General features: G+C 43.2%; 1 protein-coding gene across 4 annotated transcripts; it reads left to right on the top strand.

The window, feature by feature from the left end:
* Nucleotides 1–14,981: 14,981 nt before the first annotated feature.
* Nucleotides 14,982–23,729, top strand: LOC127362741 (uncharacterized). Of its 4 annotated transcripts, none has more exons than XM_051398833.1 (6): nucleotides 14,982–15,121; nucleotides 15,680–15,708; nucleotides 17,486–17,550; nucleotides 19,178–19,483; nucleotides 20,246–20,566; nucleotides 21,779–23,729. In XM_051398833.1, exons 1-6 carry the CDS (start codon nucleotides 15,113–15,115, stop codon nucleotides 21,811–21,813), a joined length of 765 nt encoding a protein of 254 aa, XP_051254793.1. In that variant the 5' UTR covers nucleotides 14,982–15,112; the 3' UTR covers nucleotides 21,814–23,729. The 4 variants fall into 4 exon arrangements, with proteins under 4 accessions (XP_051254793.1, XP_051254792.1, XP_051254794.1 ...); XM_051398832.1 differs by having other exon boundaries at nucleotides 21,330–21,794; XM_051398834.1 differs by lacking the exon at nucleotides 20,246–20,566 and having other exon boundaries at nucleotides 21,330–21,794.
* The last annotated feature ends 710 nt before the right edge of the window (nucleotides 23,730–24,439 follow it).

Here is a 24,439-nt window from a genome sequence, read left to right as displayed (position 1 = left end):
ACCTCACTATTTAAAGAGTCCTCCTGCTGAACTGTGGAGAGCTCTTCTCTTTGTAGCGTTAGTGCGGCCTGTGGTGAGCAAGGCCTGAGGTGGATGGGGCTTAAGTTGACTCTGACCACGTGTCAGCTGCACTGTGTCAGAGATGGGTGGGAAATGCAGACACTTTGAAGTGTGTTCAGGCCTTGACTTGACTGTATTAACCGGTAGCTGCATGTGCGGTAAGTTCTGAGCACTATTGCGGCCTGTGGTGAGCGAAGCCTGAGGTGGATTGGGCTTAAGTTGACTCTGACCACGTGTGAGCTGCACTGTGTCAGCGATGGGTGGGAAATGCAGATCCTTTGAAGTGTGTTCAGGCCGTGACTTGACTGTATTAACCGGTAGCTCCATGTGTGGTAAGTTGTGAGCACTATTGCGGCCTGTGGTTAGCGAAGCCTGAGGTGGATTGGGCTTAAGTTGACTGTGACCACGTGTGAGCTGCACTGTGTCAGAGATGGGTGGGAAATGCAGACGCTTTGAAGTGTGTTCAGGCCGTGACTTGACTGTATTAACCGGTAGCTGCATGTGCGGTAAGTTCTGAGCACTATTGCGGCCTGTAGTGAGCAAAGTCTGAGGTGGATTAGTCTTAAGTTGACTCTGACCATGTGTGAGCTGCACTGTGTCAGAGATGGGTGGGAAAGGCAGACGCTTTGAAGTGTGTTCGGGCTTTAGCATGACTCTATTAACCGGTAGCTGCATGTGCGGTAAGTTCTGAGCACTATTGCGGCCTGTGGTGAGCGAAGCCTGAGGTGGATTGGGCTTAAGTTGACTCTGACCACGTGTGAGCTGCACTGTGTCAGCGATGGGTGGGAAATGCAGACGCTTTGAAGTGTGTTCAGGCCGTGACTTGACTGTATTAACCGGTAGCTCCATGTGCGGTAAGTTCTGAGCACTATTGCGGCCTGTGGTGAGCGAAGCCTGAGGTGGATTGGGCTTAAGTTGACTGTGACCACGTGTGAGCTGCACTGTGTCAGCGATGGGTGGGAAAGGCAGACGCTTTGAAGTGTGTTCAGGCTTTAGCATGACTCTATTAACCGGTAGCTGCATGTGCGGTAAGTTCTTCGCACTATTGCGGCGTCTGGTGAGCAAAGCCCGAGGTGGATTTGTCTTGAGTGTATCAGAGACTGCACCATCAGATTGCTCCATGTGTGGTGAGCTGTCCGTTGTAGTAGTGCAGCTTGTGGTTGGGGTGTTGTTTGATGGAGATGGTATTGATATGTGATCAGACTCTTGCTGAAGGATGTCTGGTGGACATGATGTTAGGACATTGCCTTTTAATGTGTGTCTCTGCTGAATCTTGAATACACGTCCATATTTTAACTTCGGTAGCTTAACCGCAATTAACTCCCCAATGTCCACAGTTCCGTCACAGTTTGTGTCAATCTGCATGGGTAGGATAGTGACTTCTTCTGTGGTCAAATTACCATCTAACTTCTTCATCTCTACACAAAATTCGTCCATATCCAATCCTCCACCATCATCGGCATCAGCCTCCCTAAACAATTCGACAATCTTTGGAATGTCTTTAGCACTAAACATTTCTGTACTCTCTGGTAGATCCTCCTCCATATCGTCAGATAGGTCCTCCTCCTCCATATTCTCTGGCATGTTTTTTGCAATGTCTTTGTATCTTCTCATTATTACTTCGATATAGCCAGTTAACTGGTTGATTAGGGTAATAGTGTTGCTAACTTTGTTAAAAAGAGAGAACTCCCCTAAACATAACGGGTTGTCCAGATTTATAGAGCCAGATCAAAGCCATTCTAAAGTCCAAGATCAAAGCCAGATTCTAGAATCAAAGATCAAAGCCACACACACACACACACACACACACATTTTTGAAAAAGTTTTCACTTATTTGTATGTGGGTTTTTTTACGGAAGAGGATTTGGGCAAAATTAAAACTCAAATGTGAGTCTAAATGGAAAAATAAAAACAAAAAAATTCTGATATTATTCCCAGACTTCTGACTTCATTTTTAAAGAATTCTGACTTCATTTTCAGAATTTTGACTTTAAATTCAGGACTAGTAAGGATTCTACTAGTAAGGAACCAACTTTAGCAAGATATTCACTGACAGAAAATTTTGGATATAATACAGTTTTTGCGTGTTTGAGGGGTCCCAGAGTAAGCCATTTCATTAATGGAAAAGGTAAGCGAAAAGAACATGTTTTGGTTTGGTTTGGTTTGTAACGAAAAATAACAACTCTCAAATTTGTTAGCTAACACGGTTGGGCTATTGCATATCGGTGAGTCCATCTCAGGTTGGGTTTTTCGGGAGATGTTTGCCTTTTTACTTAGCTACTTTAACTATGGAGTTAGAGCCACTGACCAGCGACAGACTATTGTACTCCGCTAGCAACTGCAGCATGTGGAGCCAGAATTATCACATCTAAATCTGTGAATTAAAGGTGTACTGCGACTTAACCAGAGTTGGTAATTTTCATCGGAAAGACTACTAAGACGGCTTTGGTGAGGTTTTTTTTTTTTCACTTATTGTGGAGTATGAGTAATGTGTTTTACAAGGAAGTAAGCCCCAGTTAACGTGCTGGGTGACTGATGGCTGCCGCTCCCCTGCAAGTAAGTAATCGCACTCGCTCTCCCTCCAGTTAAGATGGTTTTAGTTCAGTGAAAGAGAGAAACTTAATATTAATATATCGCCGGTTGGGGTGACAGTCAGTCGGGCTTCACTAACGTTGTACATACACATGTTTTTCTCTGGCCGAATGGGGTAGGAATATGGAGTAGGAATAGCAGCCGCAAAATAGTATTAATCAGCAAAATGAAAAGTATATTATCAAAAATAGAACTCTCTCAGGGACGGCTGGTATATATGGGCTAACAGGGCTAAGCCCTCCCTATCTTTTATAGTATAGATTACAAACTATTATTAAAAACCTTAGAACATATTGTTTTAAAGTTTGGTGGAACCTAGAGCAGCAACAGCACCAAACAGTGACAAAAATAACCCAGGATATATGATTTATCTTGGGTTTTTTCTTTGAATGGGCTTATTTTTTACAGCCCAAGCCCAGTAGCGTAAGCTTCCATTCAATTTTGATTGACAGGTGTTGCTGCCCATTTGGGCTAAATTCATTCAGCCCAATGCCCAGTGACCTTCGACCAATCACAGCGCAGTAGCCACAGTACAGTGACCTTCGACCAATCCCAGTGCAGTAGCCACAGTACAGTGACCTTTGAGCAATCACAGCGCAGTAGCCACAGTACAGTGACCTTTGACCAATCACAGCGCAGTAGCCACAGTACAGTGACCTTCGACCAATCCCAGTGCAGTAGCCACAGTACAGTGACCTTCGACCAATCCCAGCACCGTAGCCACAGTACAGTGACCTTCGACCAATCACAGCGCAGTAGCCACAGTACAGTGAGGCTAGTTTGTAGTAGAACGTGGAGAGAGGGAGGTGAGCAACTGTATTAATGGCGGGCATTAGCATGAACATGAACAAGGTGGATTATTTACTTTCTCATCAATTTTCTTTAATGTCTGTGCAAGAAAAATTGTAAGTTAAGCGATCGGGGACACACATTCAAATGATGTGCAAATAACACAAAAGGACAAACGACAAAATCGTAACTTTTGTGTTACGTGGTTTCAGTGAAAGGACTGGCTAACAGCAAGTGTAGCTAGGAATTAACTTATCTGTTTCCCATGTTTGTTTTTTGGAGGAGAAATGGCTTGGACCCAACAAGGAATTGTGGATTTTAAACATTTATCCAACAAAATTAGGAAACATGAATGCAGCATGAGCCACATTGGAAATAGCGTATTGTACTAAATTTTGTGGGGGGCCGAGCTCACCCTGCGGGGGTCCGATGAATCTCCCACTTCACTCCAGCGGGGTGTGTTTCTGGACTTCGTCGACCAGTTCTCTTTTTTAGACAATCAATTAGCTGATCACCTGTCAAACACACAGGTTGAAAAGTACACGTCTAAGACCAGCCAAAATGAGTTGCTTGACTGTATGTTAGCTATTTATGGACAAAAACTGTCGGATGACATATCACAGGCATCTTTTGTGGATATGAAAGCTGATGAGACAACACATATGGCCTGTGTAAGTCAGTGTGTGATTGTGCTCAGGTACATCACTGAAGCCTCCATGGTGGTGGAAAGACCTTCTGTGCTATTCATGGATTGTCCATAATGAACACCATGTTCGTACATAGGGATGCTCATAAGTGTACGTGGTACCAGAGCACCTTAGGCCAAAGATCTATGATCAATTTTGTGATCGTATCATCAGACCTGAGGCCGCATGTATTGGACACTCGGGTAAAGAGAGGGGCGGAGCTGTCAACTGATCACCATCTGGTGGTGAGTTGGGTTAGGTGGCGGGGGAAGCCACTGGACAGACCTGGTAAACCCAAACGTGTAGTACGGGTGAACTGGGAACGTCTGGAGGAGGCCCCTGTCCGAGAGACCTTCAACTCCCACCTCCGGCGGAGCTTCTCCTACATTCCTGTGGAGGCGGGGGACATCGAACCAGAGTGGTTGATGTTCAAAGCTTCTATTGCTGAAGCTGTGGCTGTGAGCTGTGGTCTTAAGGTCTTGGGTGCCTCAAGGGGCGGTAACCCTCGAACACGGTGGTGGACACCGGTGGTCAGGGAAGCTGTCCGACTGAAGAAGGAGGCCTTCCGGGATATGTTATCCCGGGGGACTCCTGAGGCAGTTGCAGGGTACCGGCAGGCCCGAAGGACTGCAGCCGCAGCTGTGAGGAAAGCAAAACAGCGGGTGTGGGAGGGGTTCAGAGAAGTCATGGAGAAGGACTTTCAGACGGCACCCAGGCGCATCTGGAAAACCGTCCGACACCTCAGGAGGGGGAAGCGAGGAACCATTCAAGCTGTGTACAGCAGGGATGGGACACTGCTGACCTCAACTGAGGAGGTAATTGGGCGATGAAAGGAACACTTTGGGGAACTCCTGAACCCGACTAGACCAACAAATCCACCCTCTGTGATAGAGGCAGGGCTGGAGTGTGATGGGGGATCTGCATCAATTTCCCTGCGGGAAGTCACTGAGGTAGTCAAACAACTCCACAGTGGCAAAGCCCCGGGGATTGATGAGATTCGTCCAGAAATGCTGAAGGCTCTGGGTGTTGAGGAGCTGTCTTGGTTGACACACCTTTTCAACATTGCGTAGAAGTCAGGGACAGCGCCGAAGGAGTGGCGGACTGGGGTGGTGGTTCCCCTATTTAAAAAGGGGGACCAGAGGGTGTGTGCAAATTACAGAGGCATCACACTACTCAGCCTCCCTGGGAAAGTTTTCTCTAAGGTGCTGGAAAGGAGGGTCCGGACGACTGTTCTTCTGATTGAAGAAGAACAGTGCGGGTTCCGTCCTGGTCGTGGAACGACAGACCAACTCTTTACTCTTTCAGGTGTCCTGGAAGGGGCCTGGGAGTATGCCCATTAGGTCTACATGTGCTTTGGAGAAGGCATATGACCGGGTTCCCCAGGATATCCTGTGGGAAGTGCTGCGGGAGTATGGGGTGAGGGGGCCACTTCTCAGGGCCATCCAAGCCCTGTATTTCCAAAGCGAGAGTTGTGTCCGTGTGGTCGTAAGTCGGACTCGTTTCCAGTGGGTGTTGGCCTCCGCCAGGGCTGCGCTTTGTCACCAATCCTGTTTGTGACTTTCATGGACAGGATATCGAGGCTTAGTCGTGGGGGGGAGGGGTTGCAGTTTGGTGGGCTGAGGATTGCATCGCTGCTTTTTGCGGATGATGTGGTCCTGATGGCATCATCGGCCTGTGACCTTCAGCACTCACTGGATCGGTTCGCAGCTGAGTGTCAAGCAGCTGGGATGAGGATCAGCACCTCTAAATCGGAGGCCATGGTTCTCAGCAGGAAACTAGTGGATTGTCTACTCCGGGTAGGGAGTGAGTCCTTACCCCAAGTGAAGGAGTTCAAGTACCTCAGGGTTTTGTTCACGAGTGAGGGTAGAATGGAGCAGGAGATTGGCCGGAGAATCGGTGTAGCAGGGGCGGTTATTACGGTCCCTTTATCGCACTGTTGTCACGAAAAGAGAGTTGAGCCTAAAGGCGAAGCTCTCGATCTACTGGTCGATCTTTGTTCCTACCCTCACAATGGTCATAAGAGATGGGTTGTGACCGAAAGAACGAGATCCCGGGTACAAGCGGCCGAAATGGGTTTCCTCAGGAGGGTGGCCATCCCCTTAGGGATAGGGTGAGAAGTTCGAACATCCGGGAGGGACTCGGAGTAGAGCTGCTTCTCCTTTGCGTCAAAAGGAGCCAGCTTAGATGGTTCGGGCATCTGATGAGGATGCCTCCAGGGCGCCTCCCGAGAGAGGTGTTCCTGGCACGTCCAACTGGGAGGAGGCCACGGGGCAGACCAAGGACCAGGTGGAGGAATTATATCTCAACACTGGCCTGGGAACGCCTCGGGATCCCCCAGTCAGAGTTGGCCGATGTGGCCAGGGAAAGGGAAGTTTGGGGTCCCCTGCTGAACTTGCTACCCCCGTGACCCGACCCCGGATAAGCGGATGAAAATGAGATCTTTTGTGGATATGAAAGCTGATGAGACAACACAAGTGGCCTGAGTAAGTCAGTGTGTGATTGTGCTCAGATACATCACTGAAGCCTCCATGGTGGTGGAAAGACCTCACTTTCTCTCCGTTAGTGGACAGAACTGCGGCAGGACTCGAAACACTGCTGCTGGAGAAGCTCCAGCCATATAAGTTAGAGATTAATCTGATCGCACAGACGTACGACGGGGCAGCTGTAATGAGTGGCACACCATCTGGCCTACAGGCCACGTTAAAGGAAACATTCCCTCATGGCACTTTGTGCACTGCTATGCCCACCAGTAAAACCTGAACATGCAACAGGCCTGCTCATAGTCTCTCTAAGTGATCAGATAGATTAACTTCAGTTTTGCTGCTCACAACAATGCCTGAAATGTCAGATTTGGATGACTTAATCAAACTATACTTCACAGGTAACACTGGCAATTTAACCAGGGTCTGTGGTATCACAAAATACACCAAGAGTCATCCATAGACAGGGTGTAAAATTGAGGTAAATGTTAAGTGTTCAAGAATATGTGTATACAGGTATACTAAAGCTGTACTCCACACTTTATTATTTAGTAACCTCAAAACATGAAAATTTGGCATAAGTATGACTGATCTCTTTGGCATTGCTATTATCAATAGCAATAGTCATCATTCAACATCAAATTAGTTGATCCATAAGGCATATAAAGTAAGAACTCAAGTTTATCAGACAGACAGACTGCATTATATAGTGGCTGTGCAATATTAGTATTGTGTATCAGTAAAAAGTGTCCAACATTTAAAAAAATATGTTGCTCACAACAATGCCAGATTTGAATGACTTAATCAAACTCTACTTCAGACTTTCTTTCATTAACTAAGAAATACTTACAATTTTAATACATACAGTAACAATGGTAATAGTAATGCGTGTCTACGTGTAACCTTGGTCTGGAAGTAGTCTGACGTGAACAAAGTGCTTAGTCAAAATTATAATACAACGAATAAACAGACTTACTATGCATCTTACTGTCAACTGAGATTTGTGGTGTCACAGTATACTGTAAGATGCATCAGCAAACTGGCTGATTAAGAAGAAATGTGGTATCAAAACAATGACATCTGAGAAAACCTCAGAAGAGCCTTATAAAAACTACATATCAGACTTGTTTTCACAAACTGGATAATTGCTGATTACTGCTAAAATACCACTTCCTAAACATTAAAGACGCAAATTCAATTAAACTCAGCAATGGCATATACAGCAACATTTTGAAAGCATGACTAATGAAAAAGTCACGTTTAAAATTGCACCAATTACTTGGTAATTAATAATACAGTCTAAATAATACATAAAAACTGCCAGTAGTACTTCTCTATTAGGCTAATGTCCAGTTCTTCTACGTAGTTCAAAACTTAGTAGAAAGTACAGAATCTTCCCACGTGTGCGCAACTGGTCTTCTTGTGAACTCTTTTTTTCCCCAAATTCCACGTAGGTGCTCTCTGCAACCACAATATCAGATCCAGTGCAGAAATGCAGACATTACTGAAGTTTACTTTCATCTAGCTCTCTGATTAATCTTTTAAGATGATTAGCCACTTCCTTTTGTTTTGGAGTTAAATCAATGCCAAATTTCAGTAGTTTACAAACCTTTTTTGTGGTTGGTTGCAAGTCAGAGAACAATTTGGTCAGTACTTCAGGACTATGGGAGAAATGTTGATGGGTGACCTCTCTCCAGCAGTCAATAACGAACATTGGCTTTTGGACGAGTTCTTTGTTTGCTCTTTCAAGTATTGTAAGAAGAGTCTCAGGGGTGATCCTGCTTCTACAGCCATAGCTGTCGAGGACTTCCACAAGATCGTTCGGTTACGGGTGTAACCTTTGTTCTCAGAGTGAAGAGGCTATCTCTTCACCCATTACATATTACATATGTATGGGGAATCGACCTACTGGATCGTGGAACGTGGATACTCTTTAAGACACACCGGTTGTACCGGCCACGCCCTTAATTAGTGTTGTATAAAACACCTGTTCTGGCGTGGGACTAGTGCTTTTTTGATCTCCACAGGTCTACTTCTCTGAGGACTAGTGCTTCATATTGATCGACACACGCCTCCGAGCAGCCCTCTGGTGGAGAGATAGTCTCTTCACTCAGAGATCAAAGGTTACACCCATAACCGAATGTTCTCTATCGTATCGAGACTATCTCTCCATCCATTACATATTCCATATGTATGGGGAACCTCTGTAAGACACCCCGTGAGGAGGCCATGTGGACCAAGCACAAGTGCAAATAGATAGATAGATAGATAGATAGATAGATAGATAGATAGATAGATAGATAGATGAACTATTTACACTATTTACAACCCCCAGGCCTGATGGCACTGCCAGACGCAAGGGCTCCCTGCCTTAAGCCCAGTGGCAAAACGCCAATCGGGGCCTACCAACCCCGCAAGACGCAAGGGTGTAGTGGAGGGGTGAAGAAACCCAGATACCTGCCAGACGCAAGGCTACATGAGTTGAACAAAAGATAAACTGGGCCCCTTGGGCCTCACTATTGGAAGCAAGAGTAACAAGAACCCAAAAAAGGCTCCCTTTCAGGGCCGGGTTGCGGCTAGCACCCACTCTCCAAAAGACGGGCTGGCTGCTATGTTAATTGAATAGTATTTCACAAAGGTTGAGGGCGTTGACCAAGCGGCTGCTCAGCAGATCTCCTGTAAAGAAGCACCTTGGGTATGCCCATGTCCATAAGTCGTGGGCCAGCTGCCCTAAGTGGGGAGAGCCCAGTCCAGGGAGGAATTGTAGAAGCGCAAGGTGAATCGCCCGGAGGTCGAGAGCATTGATATGCTGTTTCAACTGTATGCCGGTCCGGGTACCCCGGACTCCTAGGCCTTCGTGTACAGCCTCCCAACCTACTTGTGAGGCATCGGTTGCCAGGAGTTGCCGATGTGTCACAGGGCCCAGCCTGTAGCCCCTCCCCAAGTTCTGTGGACGCCTCCACCAGCGGAGTGCCACACCAAGTCGTCGTGTCACCCAAACTTTGGTTGACATGGGAGTCTGGGAGCTCAAGCCCAAGTTCAGCAGACACCGCTGCACCGGTCGCATGTGCAAAAGGCCGAGTGGGACTGTCTGGACAATGGCTGCCATCAGGCCCATCAGACGGAGACACAACCTCCAGCTCACCCTTGTTGAGGCGAAAGTGGCGGAGGCAAGCCCTTATGGCCTCTCTCCGCCATGCGGTCAGGGATATTGATGCTGCCCTGGAGTCCAGGGTCATGCCGAGGAACTGGGTGACCTGAGATGGTTCCAGTTTGCTCTTTTTTTCATTTATCTGCAGCCCCAAATTCTGGATGTGCTGCAGCAACCTGGAAACGTGGTCGCGTTTGTTGTGTCTGGGCACACACCAGCCAATCGTCCAAATAATTGAGGACCCCGAGGCCTCGCTGACAAAGGGGTCTGAGGACTGCGTCCATGCACCTTGTGAATGTGCGAGGTACCAGAGAGATTCGGAAAGGGAGGACCATGAACTTGTATGTTCTGTCCCCAGATCAGAACCGAAGGAAGCACCAATGCCCTCTCCAAATTGGTATTTGAAAATCAGAGGGGTCGCAGATACTGGTTCAGGCCTCTTAAGTCCAAGACTGGCCGAAGGCTTCCATCCCTCTTGGGAATCAAAAAATAGTGTGAGAGAAACCCTGCCTGATGGTCGGCCTTCCCCACTTCCCTGATGGCGCCCTTGGAAAGGTGCGTTGCTACCTCTTTCTCTGGACTGCCTGTGCCGCTCTCCTCGTACTGCGGGCTGAGCCCCAGGTATTGACAGTGGGGGTTTGCGTAAAAATTGTAGCCGGTACCCCTGGGTCATGGTAGACACGACCCATGGGTTGGCCCCTAGTGCTGCCCAGGCTTCTGCTCAACCTGAATGGGGGCCTGGGTAGCTGGGGCTTGGCACACCAGCAGGAGCGGGGTGGAGGCCGTCGTGGTGCATCCTTCTCCTCGAAGCGGGAGGAAGCGAGGTGTGGGTCCTCTGGCAACGTGATCTCTAAGGCCACTGCTGCTCGACTCAACACCTCCTGTAGCTGGGAGACCGCAGGTCGCTCTTCCTGGGCTGGTCCCGTCCTTGGCTTTCTTGCCCTACTGTCAGCATGCTCTCATCCTCGGAGGGAAACAAGGAGATTGCATCCTCGCTGACGCTTTCCAGCTGTCATCTTTGGAATGAGAGTGGGGCCGTTTTCCCACAAAAAGTGGGCATGAGCCTCCCTTGTGCACTGGGGCATTATAAAGCAATTCATGCATGCTGTAGGGTCTTCTCTGGCAGCCTCGGCATACTTGGAACCCAGACATGCTATGCACTTGTCGTGCCCATCCTGCATAGGCAGGGTGATGTTACAGGCCACACACACGTGGGGATACACTGGCCATGTCTGCAGGCAATATCAGTCAACGGCTCTTTTTTTCCCCTTTTTTTTTATACTTACCTGCAAACTATACGTACCTGCCCCTTTATTAATATTATTTATTCATTTACTCCTAATCCTGTTACAAAACTCGTGAGATCAACCGTGAGTCTCGCGTGATTACGCCCTGGCAACAAGGGTTTGTTTACCTCAGAGAAGTAGACCTGTGGAGATCAAAAAAGCACTAGTCCCATGCCAGCACAGGTGTTTTATACAACACCAATCAAAGGCGTGGCCGGTACAACCAGTGTGTCTTAAAGAGTATCCACGTTGCACGATCTAGTAGGTTGATTCTCCATACATATGGAATATGTAATGAGTGGAGAGATAGTCTCGATACGATAGAGAACATCAGAGTCAACAGCTAAGAAATCACTCATTGCTTGCATCAAAACCTCCGGTACTTGGCTTTGAGCAGGAAAATCATGGCGAATGAAGGGTACTTTAATTGTTGTATCGAGAGTGCATCTCCATTCTGGCCAGAAGCAGCTAAGAACATCTCTCAGTAGCCCAGATCCACTGCCTGCTTCTTCTTTGTTGTGTGGAAGTATGCATCTCACATTCAGTGCTGTGTTCAAAATCTCTGCATCAGAGAAAGCAGTAATCATGTCACGTTATATTTGATTATAGTAAGCAATGTGATTGGTGGACTATATGATGGGAAACAACCGTGGTTTAGACTTGGTGCTTCCTTGTTGGTGCACTGACTGGTCCCAGCCTCTTGGCACACGACCCAAACAATTCTGAGGAGACAGCGCCCTAAAACAAAAATTAGTAATTCCGCCCTGCTACCCCTCCCTTATAATATCCTTTATGAAACTAGAGCAACGGTCAGAACTGGGTGTTCCAACCTTGGAGATAACCTGTTCTTCCTCCCACGCTCAGGTGTTTGTAGCTATTGTAGCTCACAAGCAGAGATGAGAATATGTGTCTGTGTTTTTTTATCTTGGTGTGTAATAGCTTTATAAAATGCAGGCTTTCACATCTATGTGTATTAAAATATATTGAAATGACTAATCCCTAACAGAACCAAAGCTTATTCCAGAGTCAACAGATATTTCTAAAGCAGTCTGGACTTCATCAAACATGTAGTTCTGCTGCTTTGCTTTCATTGCCACTGTATGCAGAGACAAGGATCATTTCAGATGTCTCGCTGGCATCATCTTTAAGTTCCTTTGACTTGGTTGCAATGTAAAAGCATAACATTGTCAGTCTTGCAGTCTCGTACATCGTGCCAATGGACTGGCAAATGTCTTTCTCTGTCCTTCTCTCTTTACCTCTTTAGTAATGCGCTCCAAGAATGCTGTTTAAAGGTTTGTTGTCGTCCGCTTATGAGACGAGCTAACTAGCTGCTGAGCTAATCATACAAGCTAATTGCTAGCATAGGCTGCTTTCTACATTAACACACTTTTCTAGCAAATGTTTGTTTGTTTGTTGGTCTGTATAAGTTACATGGGCTAACCGTAACCTCATTTGGAAACCTGTGAAGAAGAAATTGTTGCACATGTTTCATTGTAGTTGTATAACATGTATTTTTGTGTTTGTAGTTGTAGTTTTACAACCTAAGCTTCAGTAAATCATGTTGTGCCCTTTAAAAAAATTTAAAATTCAGAAGGTTGAGGCTAAGTTGAAAAAAATGTTTCAAAATAACTATAAAATAGGTTTGAATTTTCAAGTGACTAAATGGCATTCACAATTAATATCAGCATATTTATGTAATGTGGTTAACCTTAAAGGAGCATTTCACCCGTGGAAACATTAATATTTATTGAAAGTGGGTTATATATGTAGTCGAAATGTAACATACATTTTGAATTTGGTGCCTATTTGACCGAGAAAAGACAGAAAGTGACTCCCACAATGCACAGCTCCGCAAGCCGCTCCCACTAACACTATCAAGGACTACAACAACGTGAATGTAAACCATTTATTTACAGAAATATATCAACAACAACAAAAATAAATATGTTAACAATGACAGTTATAGTTCCTCCTGAGCGTCCTCAACTCCTTGGTGCCCGCAGTACTGGCCATCTGGAGCTGGATATTTCTGTCGGATTGCCTGCACCACATCAGCGGGTAAAACGACACGATGGCCTCGACCCAATCTCTCGCCTTGCAGGACCCATTCCAGAAAGGCTGTTAGGCGATATTGTCTACAAGACATTGAGCACACAGTTAGAGATGCATGGTCTTTGTGTGTAGCGTGCCACAGTAGTTAGCAATGCAACTGCAAGCTGTTTGTGCAGTAAAGATGCTAATGTTAGTTCAGTTGGCTGACGTTACGTATTAACCGGGAATAACTTTGTGATAATACTTGAACAAATTGTGTACATACATGCCACGTTGTTATAAGATAGAAAATAGAAACACTCACTTTACAGTCAGACGTCCGTGTGTCCGTAGGCGCACAGCGAGAGCACAGGCACCAGCAGTCCGCCCCAGCTCGAGCCAGTCCGGGCTCCTCGTCCGCGACAGGCAGATCCTCTGCCTCGGCTGCAGCAGCCTCAGCCGCCTCCTGTTCAGCCTAAGCTGCTCTTCGCTATATTGCGGCTCATAAAGGTAGCCACAAACATCTGATTCGACCATCATACTTTCGAAATTTCTTCCATATTACATTGATTACCATAGTCGTAACGTCTGGCTGGACAGCGCCTCTGCTTAGCTTCCAAACAAGATGGCGGTTATATTTTTTAGTTTCTGCAAGTGAAGTCCCACCCACTGATCTGTAATAGGTCTGTAGCGTGAGTGGAAATAAAAAAGAGGAAGTAGTGTTTGTAGTCTCACCCCCTCTACAGAGATATGAGACTTCCTGCTTCCAATGACGCAAAATGACGATTTTTACATCATTGGAAGCAGGAAGTGCAACACTGAAATCTGTATTTCTCCCCTCTCAGGGAAAGTGAGGGAATGATGCACGACCATTCAAAAATATGACTGGGGTTCTAATTATACAAAGCTTAATGCAAATGGGTGAAGTGTCCCTTTAAGCCACTTTCCACTGGTGCTTTTTAGTCAACAGGGCATGCCATGTTGCTGCTGCTGCTATTGTTGTTGTTGTGGGCCAAAAAACTTCAACAAAGCACCTTGAGGAAGAAAAAGAGCACAATGTATTTGGTTGGCTTGCGTAAAGTAAAGAACTGTGCATGCTACACAAACACAACATTTGAGATCTGTATGGAATAATTAATAAACATCCATTTGCAGTAACAACTTTAATGCTTCGTGTTAACATTTTATTTAATGTAACATTTAGGCTATAGCAGAAAATGTCTGGCTATATAGGATTGGATATACTTTATTTATCGCCGAAGGGAAATTCAGTTGTCCAGCAGCTCACATTTAAAAAACATAATTCCAAATAGAAATTAGCACCAGTTTAGACAGACTAAACTGACAGCAGAATTGATGCTGGTATCAGTTTTAACATTTGACAACAAATGCTTTATTCTGGGAGAAAATATCATTGGCATTGGCAGCAAAGGACTAACTTATTGTGTGGCTATGAATGTGTTTAGAAGAAAATGGCTGAATTCACTTTACACGGACTTTAATGTGCAGTAAACTTTTTTTGTTGCTTGGTGGATGACTGGGACTTTGGGATAAAGTGGCAGTCTGGCTGGCAGCACTACTTTTTTATAATGTAACACACATAGCTTACACATTCCCACTTACCACTGTCACGTTTTTTCTTTTCATCCTCTCTTTGTGTGCCCAGAGAGATATGTTCACTTAATTTTTTTCATCTGTGTGTTTGCACGTCGATGCCGGCTAGTAAGGGGGCCCCATTAGGGAGATTCCCGACGTGTCATTGCAGTGTCTACGGGGGTTTCAAGTTGTGTCGCTGATATGGAGTGATATCAGCCGTCTGTCGGGGGCCCCTACTAGCAACTAGCCAGTGACAACTCGGAAAGGGCCCTGTGCGGGGCATTTCAGATGCGTTGTCGTTGCAGCGTTTAAAGCAGTTCCATTATTTTGTCATTAACGTCAGCCGTCCCTCGGGGGCCCCTTCAGCTCGGGGCCCTAGGCAATTGCCTGTGTTGCCTGCCCCGTTGCGGCGTCTCTGGCTCTGTCTCACACACAAAGAGGATGATGAAGGTAAAGCTCTCTTGAAAACAATGAATTTAACTGTTGTGAACATGTCCTGTCATGTTAATGTCAGAAAGGAAGACAGCCTCTCATGCATTAATATAGTTTGCTGTAAGAAATCAGTATCGACACATTGACTGTAGCCTGTGTGTGTGTGTGCGCTTCTCGAAACCAAAGTCCTGTCAGGAAGAGCGCCTTTTCCCTCTCAACAGTGACTGGGAAAAGCCAGTCAGATATTTCAGATAAGACTGTTTATTGTTTTTGTATAGATTGAAGAAAGTGCTTACTGTATCCTGTGGGGACAAAACCATTTTCAATAATTATTTTCAAGGGATGTCAATCTAAAAGTAAAAAACGATTTATGAAAATGAATCAGTCATCTGCTAATCTTGTGCAAATGACCCCCTGGCCTACTGTCATACACAAAGATGAATTTTCAGCATCAAAGGGCATTTTTTATTGTTGCATGAGTGTAACACTATTCCTGCCTGACTGTGCACTGATTTAAAATTTAAAATGAAAAGATAATCCTAACACTAGTGATTAACTTGTTTGTCTTTTCAACAGGCATCACTTTACAACCCACAGCATTTCCTGTAAGTACCCCTCCCATTTCATATTACAGCATTATGAATCTAAAATGTCTTAAAATGTATTTATTAATTTTTTTATTATTATTTAATTACAATGTTATGACTCACAAACAATCTGAAAGTTGCCTTCACTTTTACCATCTACCACATTTACAGAGTTAGAGACTGTCATCACCACTATTGGATTTGGGTGGGGTGCCTTTCCATAGAACAGTCAGTGTTATGGTTAAGTCACTGATTACTTTCTGATCTCATCCTCTTAACTCACAAGTTGACCACAAATGGTTGGCAAGAAACACCTAAAAATACTGAGCTAACAGGTTTCATCACTGCACAAATAACTAGTTTCTGCTGAGAATGTACTACTACTTAAGTAATCCAGTAGTTGTATCCAAATGTAAATCTGTAAACCTAACAATTACACAATATGTTAATGCATCACTCCATGGGCTGTTGCTTCCTGTGTCAAGGTTCATCAACTGAAGCTCCGGTGCTATAAATGTATAACAGCAACATGGACACAAATTGTCCAAAAGACCAAGGATACTGAGAGCTTTTTTGTCCAAGTTAAATTTATTTAACCTACTGTGTGGGCGTGTTTGCAAAAGAGAGGGGGCATAGTTTAGTTTCAGCTTTACAACTAATGATGGCAAGTTCAGTCAAATTTGATCAGTCAATATGAACATGTGCGGTTCCAGAGGCAGTGAACTGAGTCACTCGCTCACAATATCTCTGGGCAGAGGATATTTAGAAGTATTGGGCTTCATGCAAGAACATTTTCGTATTCTTCTCTTAACTTTCTCTTACTTTTTTTGTATGCTGTGCAACGTCAGATTCTAACTAACTTCAGATTTCTGTGTAAATCACCTGTTTAAAAATGATAAATACCACCTGTGCGTCATGGAGCGCGCATTCATGAGACTTGAACATTTGCATAAATCTATGGCCCCAATCATATAAGGCTACACAGCCTGCCTCATGTGTGAGGAAGTTCATGCATGAAAATTATTTGGAAGAGTAAAAAGAAGAAACTTATGAGTTTGGGGATTAGAGTCCTGCTCTCAGAGATCAACAGTCAGATAACAGTGTCAGCAGTGGAATTAAAGGAACTGGAGTGGGAACAAAAAAATTAGTGCTGTCAAAGCCGTGTCACCTGAGGGTCGTACTGTTGTTGAAATCAAGAAGTAGTAGTTTGATATGAAATGCAAGGCAATCAATAACTGCAACAGTGGGGGTCAGGGATAAGGCTTCATCACAGATATAGACTAGACTATTGAATTGCCAGGCATTGCAACAGAGGACGTTCCCTTCGACAGCGACCTGCATACGCCTTAATTTGAAGAGAACCCAAACCCCCATTATTAGCCACTTAAATGAATGATGACATCGTTTGGCTATATTATACATTTAGAACTATATTATAATTCAAACTGTACAGTCAAACAGGATGATAATGATTTATTAGTATAATGTAATATAATATGTAATAATAATGACAATTATGAAGTCTTATTTAAATAGAAAACTGAAAATTGCGTTACAGTAATGCAATATACAGTCCTTCAGTGAAAAATATGTGTTTGGATAAGAGCAGACTAATTGTATGTAAATTGTGAAAAAAGAGAAAATAGATGAGTTTTCCTCGTACGAGCCATTTAAGATCCGTACAAATGATTCTTGCATGAGGCCCATTGTTTGCGTTGTGAGGATGCAGTTTTTGTATGGCTATATGTTGCTGTAATGCCCCAGTAACAAATATTTTTTTTCCCCTTTCCTTCAGGTTTTCCCTCAGGATTTCTCTCCTCCTGGTCCTGGTGACAATAACATGGCACATTTCCGTCACAGGTGAGCAGTTCCATCTTATCAGTCCATCAACATAACACTTTCATCTTGGTTGGTGATATAACACCAGTATGCTTGGTCACACATGAATAAAGCAACACCAAATATATTATCATACAAACCAGCAACGTTGAAGCTCCAAATAAAGCAAATAACAACATATAATGTGAGAAGTTTGCTGGCACAGATGAACACACAAAGAGTTATCGTTCAACTCAGCAGCTCTACAGAAGGTTTTAAAGTTCACCATCTTATGAAGTATGCTTACTTGCTTTCTTGCCAAGCGATAAATAAGAAAATTGAAATCGCTCATTTGTCTGAACAATAAATATACAAAGCTACAGCCAGTAGCCGGGTTAACTTAGCTCAGCATAATGACTGCAAACCAGAGCTAGCTGTTTCCCCCTCTTTTATGTCTTTGTGCTAAGCTAACTGGCTGCTGGCTGTAGCCTTATAATTATTTGAGGTATCCAACTTCTCATCTAACTCTCGGCAGGAAAGCAAGTGAGTGTATTCTCGGACCTATTCTGTAACTATTCCTTTAAGGCCCGTACATTTACTATCACATTAACCATGTTTCTGTTTTTCAGAAACAACTAGGCTACAAAAATGTAAGAAACTACAACATCTGCCCAACCCCAAACCTCAGACAAATAAATTCTGATTAACTGGTGAAAAAAGCTGAATATCTGGCAAACAAAAGACACAGATCTTTTTCTCAGAAGTTGGAGGACATTGACAAAACAGAGCTAAAGCACGAGGTGACCAAAAACAGCCAGACACAATGTGATAATGAAAAGTGAAAACTTTTGGTTTAGTGTAACTTTCAATATTGTGACCTTTAGATCATGTAAAACATGAAAGATGGGCGCCCGGTTAGCTCAGTGGGTAGAGCTGGCAACCCATGTACCGAGGCTGAGTCCTTGCTGCAGCGGCCCAGGGTTCAAATCCAACCAGCAGCCCTTTGCTGCGTGCCATCCCCTCTCTCTGCCCCCCTTCCTGTCTGTCTTCATCTGTCTTATCAATTAAAGGCAATAAAAGCCCAAAAAACAATAAAAAAATAAAAAATAAAAATAAAATAAAAACATGAAAGGGACACTTCTACTAATATATTTTATGCAAGAGAAAGGTCAATTGGGAAGAGGAACTGAGATTAGTCTGCTACGTCATTAAGTGGAGCTCTCAAAATAAAAACCCCTTCACACCCACTCACAGCCTAAATTAAGAACTGCTTACTCAATGTATACTGCTCAAGTTTGCATTGAGTCAATAGTACTGCAAACAACTTTGGTCCCTTTCTTAATTTTCTTTTTGTTTTACATATTATACTACACAGTTCGTTAATATTTCAACCCATACTTAGGCAACGAAACATTCATGATGCAGTATATTTATATAATATACTGTAAAAAAAATGCTACCAACTCAAACATTCAGACTATTTTCAAAGCTGATATTCATTGATGGAAACAGGCTTCCTATGAAATACAACTTTCTGAAATTAAATAATAAATTTCTGATTTTAAATAGTCAGGGCTTGCTTTCATTTCTCCCTTAAGAAAATGTATGTTTCACGAAAGATTTCGCAGCATGCTCTAACCCTTTACTCTTGCTTGCTTTTGTTTTCCAGAGTGTGCTGATCTACCTCTCAGTGGGGAGGTTGGTGGGAATGTGACCATACACTGCCCCTTTCACAAAGATAGGAAAATACTTTTTCTCTACTTCCAAAAGGGCGACACGTTTGTGAATGGCTACTATGAAGACAGAGAGATGGACCACAAAAAAGTGCAGAAATGGAGTAACACCAGACTTGATAGAGGCAATAATACTGTGTACATGTACAATTTAACTGTTGCACATAGCGGTGAATATCAGTGCCACATCAAGTACAGAAGCGGCGTTTTGATGGTAAACAAAATACACCTCAGTGTCACAGGTATGTGTGTGTTCAATTTAACATTTAAAAATGTATTTGACTGTTTAAGTTCTAGGTTGATAGCAGGTCCATTTTCTAACATTTTACAACACTATGATGGAATAATACTGTATATACAGGCACTTCTCTAGCTCCTCTAACATTGTAGGTGACAAATAGTTGTTTCCATGATGGTCTTTTTTTGTACCTTGAAGAGCTTGAAATAAAAAGTTGTCCTCAAAACAATCCTTGTGGGTTTCCGCTGCTCAAATAGCTGCAGGATGACTGCATGATGTATAATGCTGCCAAGTTTTTAACAACTGGCATGACATAGGACAAAGTCTGACTTTAACACAAATATATGAGGATGAGCTTTTGCCAGCTGAGTCAACAGTAAATCCTTTGCCAGGCAGGCAATAAACCCTGATTTTAGCGGTAGTTCTTCTAATCTTTTACTGTCAATTATAACTGTGAAAGCGAAGATTAGCTGTTTATATTTTCGAAAATACAAAGGCCGGGAAACTTTCTTGACAGGTTATCTTTCAGACAGAAAAACACACTTCTAATGGACAACCCAGCTCCTCGTCTCAGAAAAGAAAAGTTTCTATGAGAATCATGGTGACCATTAGACTTAAAATCCCCTAAAAAAACACTCTCAGCTTCGTGAAAATCCTTTTACATTATAAAAAGGTGCATGGTGCCGAAACTCATCATTTTCAGAAAACTTGACATGCTACAGATATAACCTACATTCTGACAGAGGTCTTTTTCTCTCTTTCCTAGCAAACTACAGTAAACCTGAAGTCAAACAGTACTGTAGTGGGGAGGTTGGTGGGAATGTGACCATACACTGCCCCTTTCACAAAGATAGGAAAATACTTTTTCTCTACTTCCAAAAGGGCGACACGTTTGTGAATGGCTACTATGAAGACAGAGAGATGGACCACAAAAAAGTGCAGAAATGGAGTAACACCAGACTTGATAGAGGCAATAATACTGTGTACATGTACAATTTAACTGTTGCACATAGCGGTGAATATCAGTGCCACATCAAGTACAGAAGCGGCGTTTTGATGGAAAACAAAATACACCTCAGTGTCACAGGTATGTGTGTGTTCAATTTAACATTTAAAAATGTATTTGATTGTTTAAGTTCTAGGTTGATAGCAGGTCCATTTTCTAACATTTTACAACACTATGATGGAATAATACTGTATATACAGGCACTTCTCTAGCTCCTCTAACATTGTAGGTGACAAATAGTTGTTTCCATGATGGTCTTTTTTTTGTACCTTGAAGAGCTTGAAATAAAAAGTTGTCCTCAAAACAATCCTTGTGGGTTTCCGCTGCTCAAATAGCTGCAGGATGACTGCATGATGTATAATGCTGCCAAGTTTTTAACAACTGGCATGACATAGGACAAAGTCTGACTTTAACACAAATATATGAGGATGAGCTTTTGCCAGCTGAGTCAACAGTAAATCCTTTGCCAGGCAGGCAATAAACCCTGATTTTAGCGGTAGTTCTTCTAATCTTTTACTGTCAATTATAACTGTGAAAGCGAAGATTAGCTGTTTATATTTTCGAAAATACAAAGGCCGGGAAACTTTCTTGACAGGTTATCTTTTAGACAGAAAAACACACTTCTAATGGACAACCCAGCTCCTCGTCTCAGAAAAGAAAAGTTTCTATGAGAATCATGGTGACCATTAGACTTAAAATCCCCTAAAAAAACACTCTCAGCTTTGTGAAAATCCTTTTACATTATAAAAAGGTGCATGGTGCCGAAACTCATCATTTTCAGAAAACTTGACATGCTACAGATATAACCTACATTCTGACAGAGGTCTTTTTCTCTCTTTCCTAGCAAACTACAGTAAACCTGTAAAAGCTGCTCCGTGGGTGCTGTAACCTCAGAGATGTTCTCATTATGTGACACACACACTCAGACCTGTTTATTAAGGCTTAGAAAACGTAAAAATAAATTCAGGGATCAGGCACAGATGTGCTCTAGAAGTGTTAAGCAGCATCTTAAAATCAATTCTAAAACTCAAAGGGTCTCAGTGTAGAGATGACTGAGAAATCCCTGAATTGGGTTGAGAGAAGTTAGTGGGGATGTGGAATAATAAAAAATAGTAAAACGTTTGCTTCATTTGGGTAGATGCTATCTGTTTGTACAAGTATGTTATTGTCAAAGTATGGCTAATAAAACTATAACCTGTTACAATTAACTGTAATTTACGTTAGTGGCTGCCTAAATCAAATGCTGACTTTGTGACATTATAGACCAAGTGTGTGTTTTGTGTTTAAATACAGTCCAAATTTGTCTGCCCATGGGTCTACCTGGTTGACTATATCCTTCCAGTCCTTGATGAGGGTGAGTGTGCGCCTGCTGCTGTCTGCATACTCAGTGAGGTTGAAGGTTGCTGCAGCTCCCCACAAGTCCAGCTCCCTCAGGGCTTCTCTGATTATCACTTCTGCCTGAGCACGACTGTTCAGGTCCTAAATGCAAACACACATGCACACATGATTTGTGTTCATTCACCATATTATATACATTTGATAACACCAATACAAGCCCCTATTACTCCTCTGAGGTGGCAGGCAATTACTTTTACCTCTGCACCGCCTGTGTGCCCTATTTAGTCAAATCTTCAATGAAACACAGTAAAGGTGTAGATATTCTATGTGGACTGCCAGAAACATAAAGTTAGGCACTCAAAATCTAAGATGAGAGAAACATGTTGGCATGTGCTGATATGAAACTTTGATGTACAATTATCTTACTGATATAATTACTTGAGAAACACTGCACATCTGTTAGATCATTCTCTAATGTCCCAAACACTACAGAAAAAAAGGTTTTTGCATTGTGCACATAAGATCGAAAATAAAATAAAATGGTAGACCAAGATATGAATCTTTTCTGATGCAGGTAAAGATGTTTTTACATGATTGACGTTTGTAAGTAGAGCAGTAAAAATTGTCTTAATTTTCAAATAGGATTTGACCACTGTCCTCACTGAGAGGAGAAGAAAGGAAAGCAGAGGAGAGGAGATTAATTTTCATTTCTTTGACAGTGTCAAGACCTGCCGTAAAGGCACTGAAATCTTGTAGGAAGAAACGAAGAGTGTTTGGGGTAAATGGACAAAGGGAAAGAAAGATGGAAGGAGCAAAGAAGAGTTGAAAGACTTTAATAAGTCTTCCAATAAGTTGGAGAAAATTCCTCATGAGAAGCTTTTAAACCATAATCCAATATGTGTGAGTTTATGTTATCTGTTCTTTGACCATGAGCTGGTGGCTTTCCATGACAAGCTCCAGTTTGTCCCACTTGGCCCTGAGTGAGGACAGCTAGTCCAGGCCGGCCCCAGCAACTTCTCGCAAGAAGTGATTCTTCTCCTCAGCAGGTAGGTAGGTAGGTAGGTAGGTCGGTAGGTAGGTCGGTAGGTCGGTCGGTCGGTCGGTCGGTCGGTCGGTCGGTCGGTAGGTAGGTAGGTAGGTAGGTAGGTAGGTAGGTAGGTAGGTAGGTAGGTAGGTCGGTAGGAAGGTAGGTAGGTATTACTGACAGTAGTGGCTAATGAGTTACATTTCTTTGACTGGTACCAAAAAGACCTATTCTGCACAAACCTCACGCTTTAGAACTATCATTTAAGAGAGATCCTAGCCAGAGTTTAGGAGTGTGTTTTTCTTACTTCAGGTTTGCAGGTTAGTATCTGGCTGTATTTGCCACTGGCCGCACCAATCTCCTCCATGCTCTCTGGTCGAGTGGACAAGGCCTCCATTGACTCTGACACAAAACTGTCTATTGCCTGTGTGTGGCCTGCAAGCAAGAGAGAAGACACGCACAAATTAAGGAGGAAACAGAAAGGGAAAGAGAAAGTAAGAGCAGAGGGGATGTCATTGGTTCAAAATTAAACAGAACAGAGAAGGAAAGGGAAAAGATTTGACAACTTTATTCAAAAATGCTATTTTAACGTATATAGTGTTTGGTCACTATATACAGGCGTGCATATACCAAAAACCAAGCTAAGAGAAATTAAAGTAAAAAGTCAACTGAGTTGTCTGTCTTTACCCTGTATGGACCTTCTTAGTGATAAGAGCAGCAGGTCAAACAGCCTCTGGATCAGGTCATCGATGACAGCTTTTACTGGCTCACAGTTGACTGTAATACAATCCATTTTTTCCTGACTGAGGAGGAAGAAGGAACAGATCAGTGCCTTTCAGTTGTTAAATGTATGAATAAATTCCTGTTAATGGTGTCAATTAACATGTGACCTTTCATGACTCAAATAAGTGAATTTAATCCTGCTAGGGGAAACAACATGTCAGCTACAAATGGCTTAAGAAGAACTATGAGACACTGGCTAAAGTTGATTAATAGAAGAGAGCTACAGTGAAGACGAGATCTGGATCTTTTTTTAAAGTTGAACAAAGAATTAAGAGATTAAGGTCTTGTAGAATGAATGTGAGACTTCAGAAGTGGGCTTTTATAGAAGTTGTAGTCATGGGAAGCTGCCCTGCATGTTACTCTGGGCTGTAGTGTAATTGGGAGGAGGCCATTAATTATATTGTTTTAAAATCAGTGAAATGCATCAGTAATAATAAGTACCTAAAATTAGTAGCTTAAACACAAACATAACTATAGATAACAGAAAGCAGGAATCACAAGGCCACTAATAAATTAAATTAAGTTGGTGTTTCCCGTTGAGTTTACTTTCATACTGTTTGCTTTTACTGGCTCATAGTTGACTGAGATACAGTCTACCTTCTCCTGACTGTTTGTGGTATCAATTAACATGTAACCTGTTATGCAGTTAAAAGCAAGGTTAGGTTAAATTCAAACACATGATTTCATGTTGTTTGATGTTGCACTTTTAGACCACAAGGTGGCATTTGTGTTGTTTGAAGATATTTCTCTTCCTGATTTAATATTGCCAAAAAACTATGTGCAGCTGACAGTGCACATGGTCAGCTCCA

The sequence above is a fragment of the Dicentrarchus labrax genome, unplaced genomic scaffold (assembly GCF_905237075.1).
Source record: "Dicentrarchus labrax unplaced genomic scaffold, dlabrax2021, whole genome shotgun sequence".
Classification (NCBI taxonomy): domain Eukaryota; kingdom Metazoa; phylum Chordata; class Actinopteri; family Moronidae; genus Dicentrarchus; species Dicentrarchus labrax.
This window is presented reverse-complemented; position numbering and strand designations above follow the sequence as displayed.

Bases quoted from the DNA above. Each gene is read 5' to 3' on its own strand.
- LOC127362741 (XM_051398831.1), top strand. The intron at 17,551-19,177 runs GTGAGCAGTTCC...TTTGTTTTCCAG, and splicing joins ATGGCACATTTCCGTCACAG to AGTGTGCTGATCTACCTCTC. The intron at 19,484-20,245 runs GTATGTGTGTGT...TCTCTTTCCTAG, and splicing joins AATACACCTCAGTGTCACAG to CAAACTACAGTAAACCTGAA.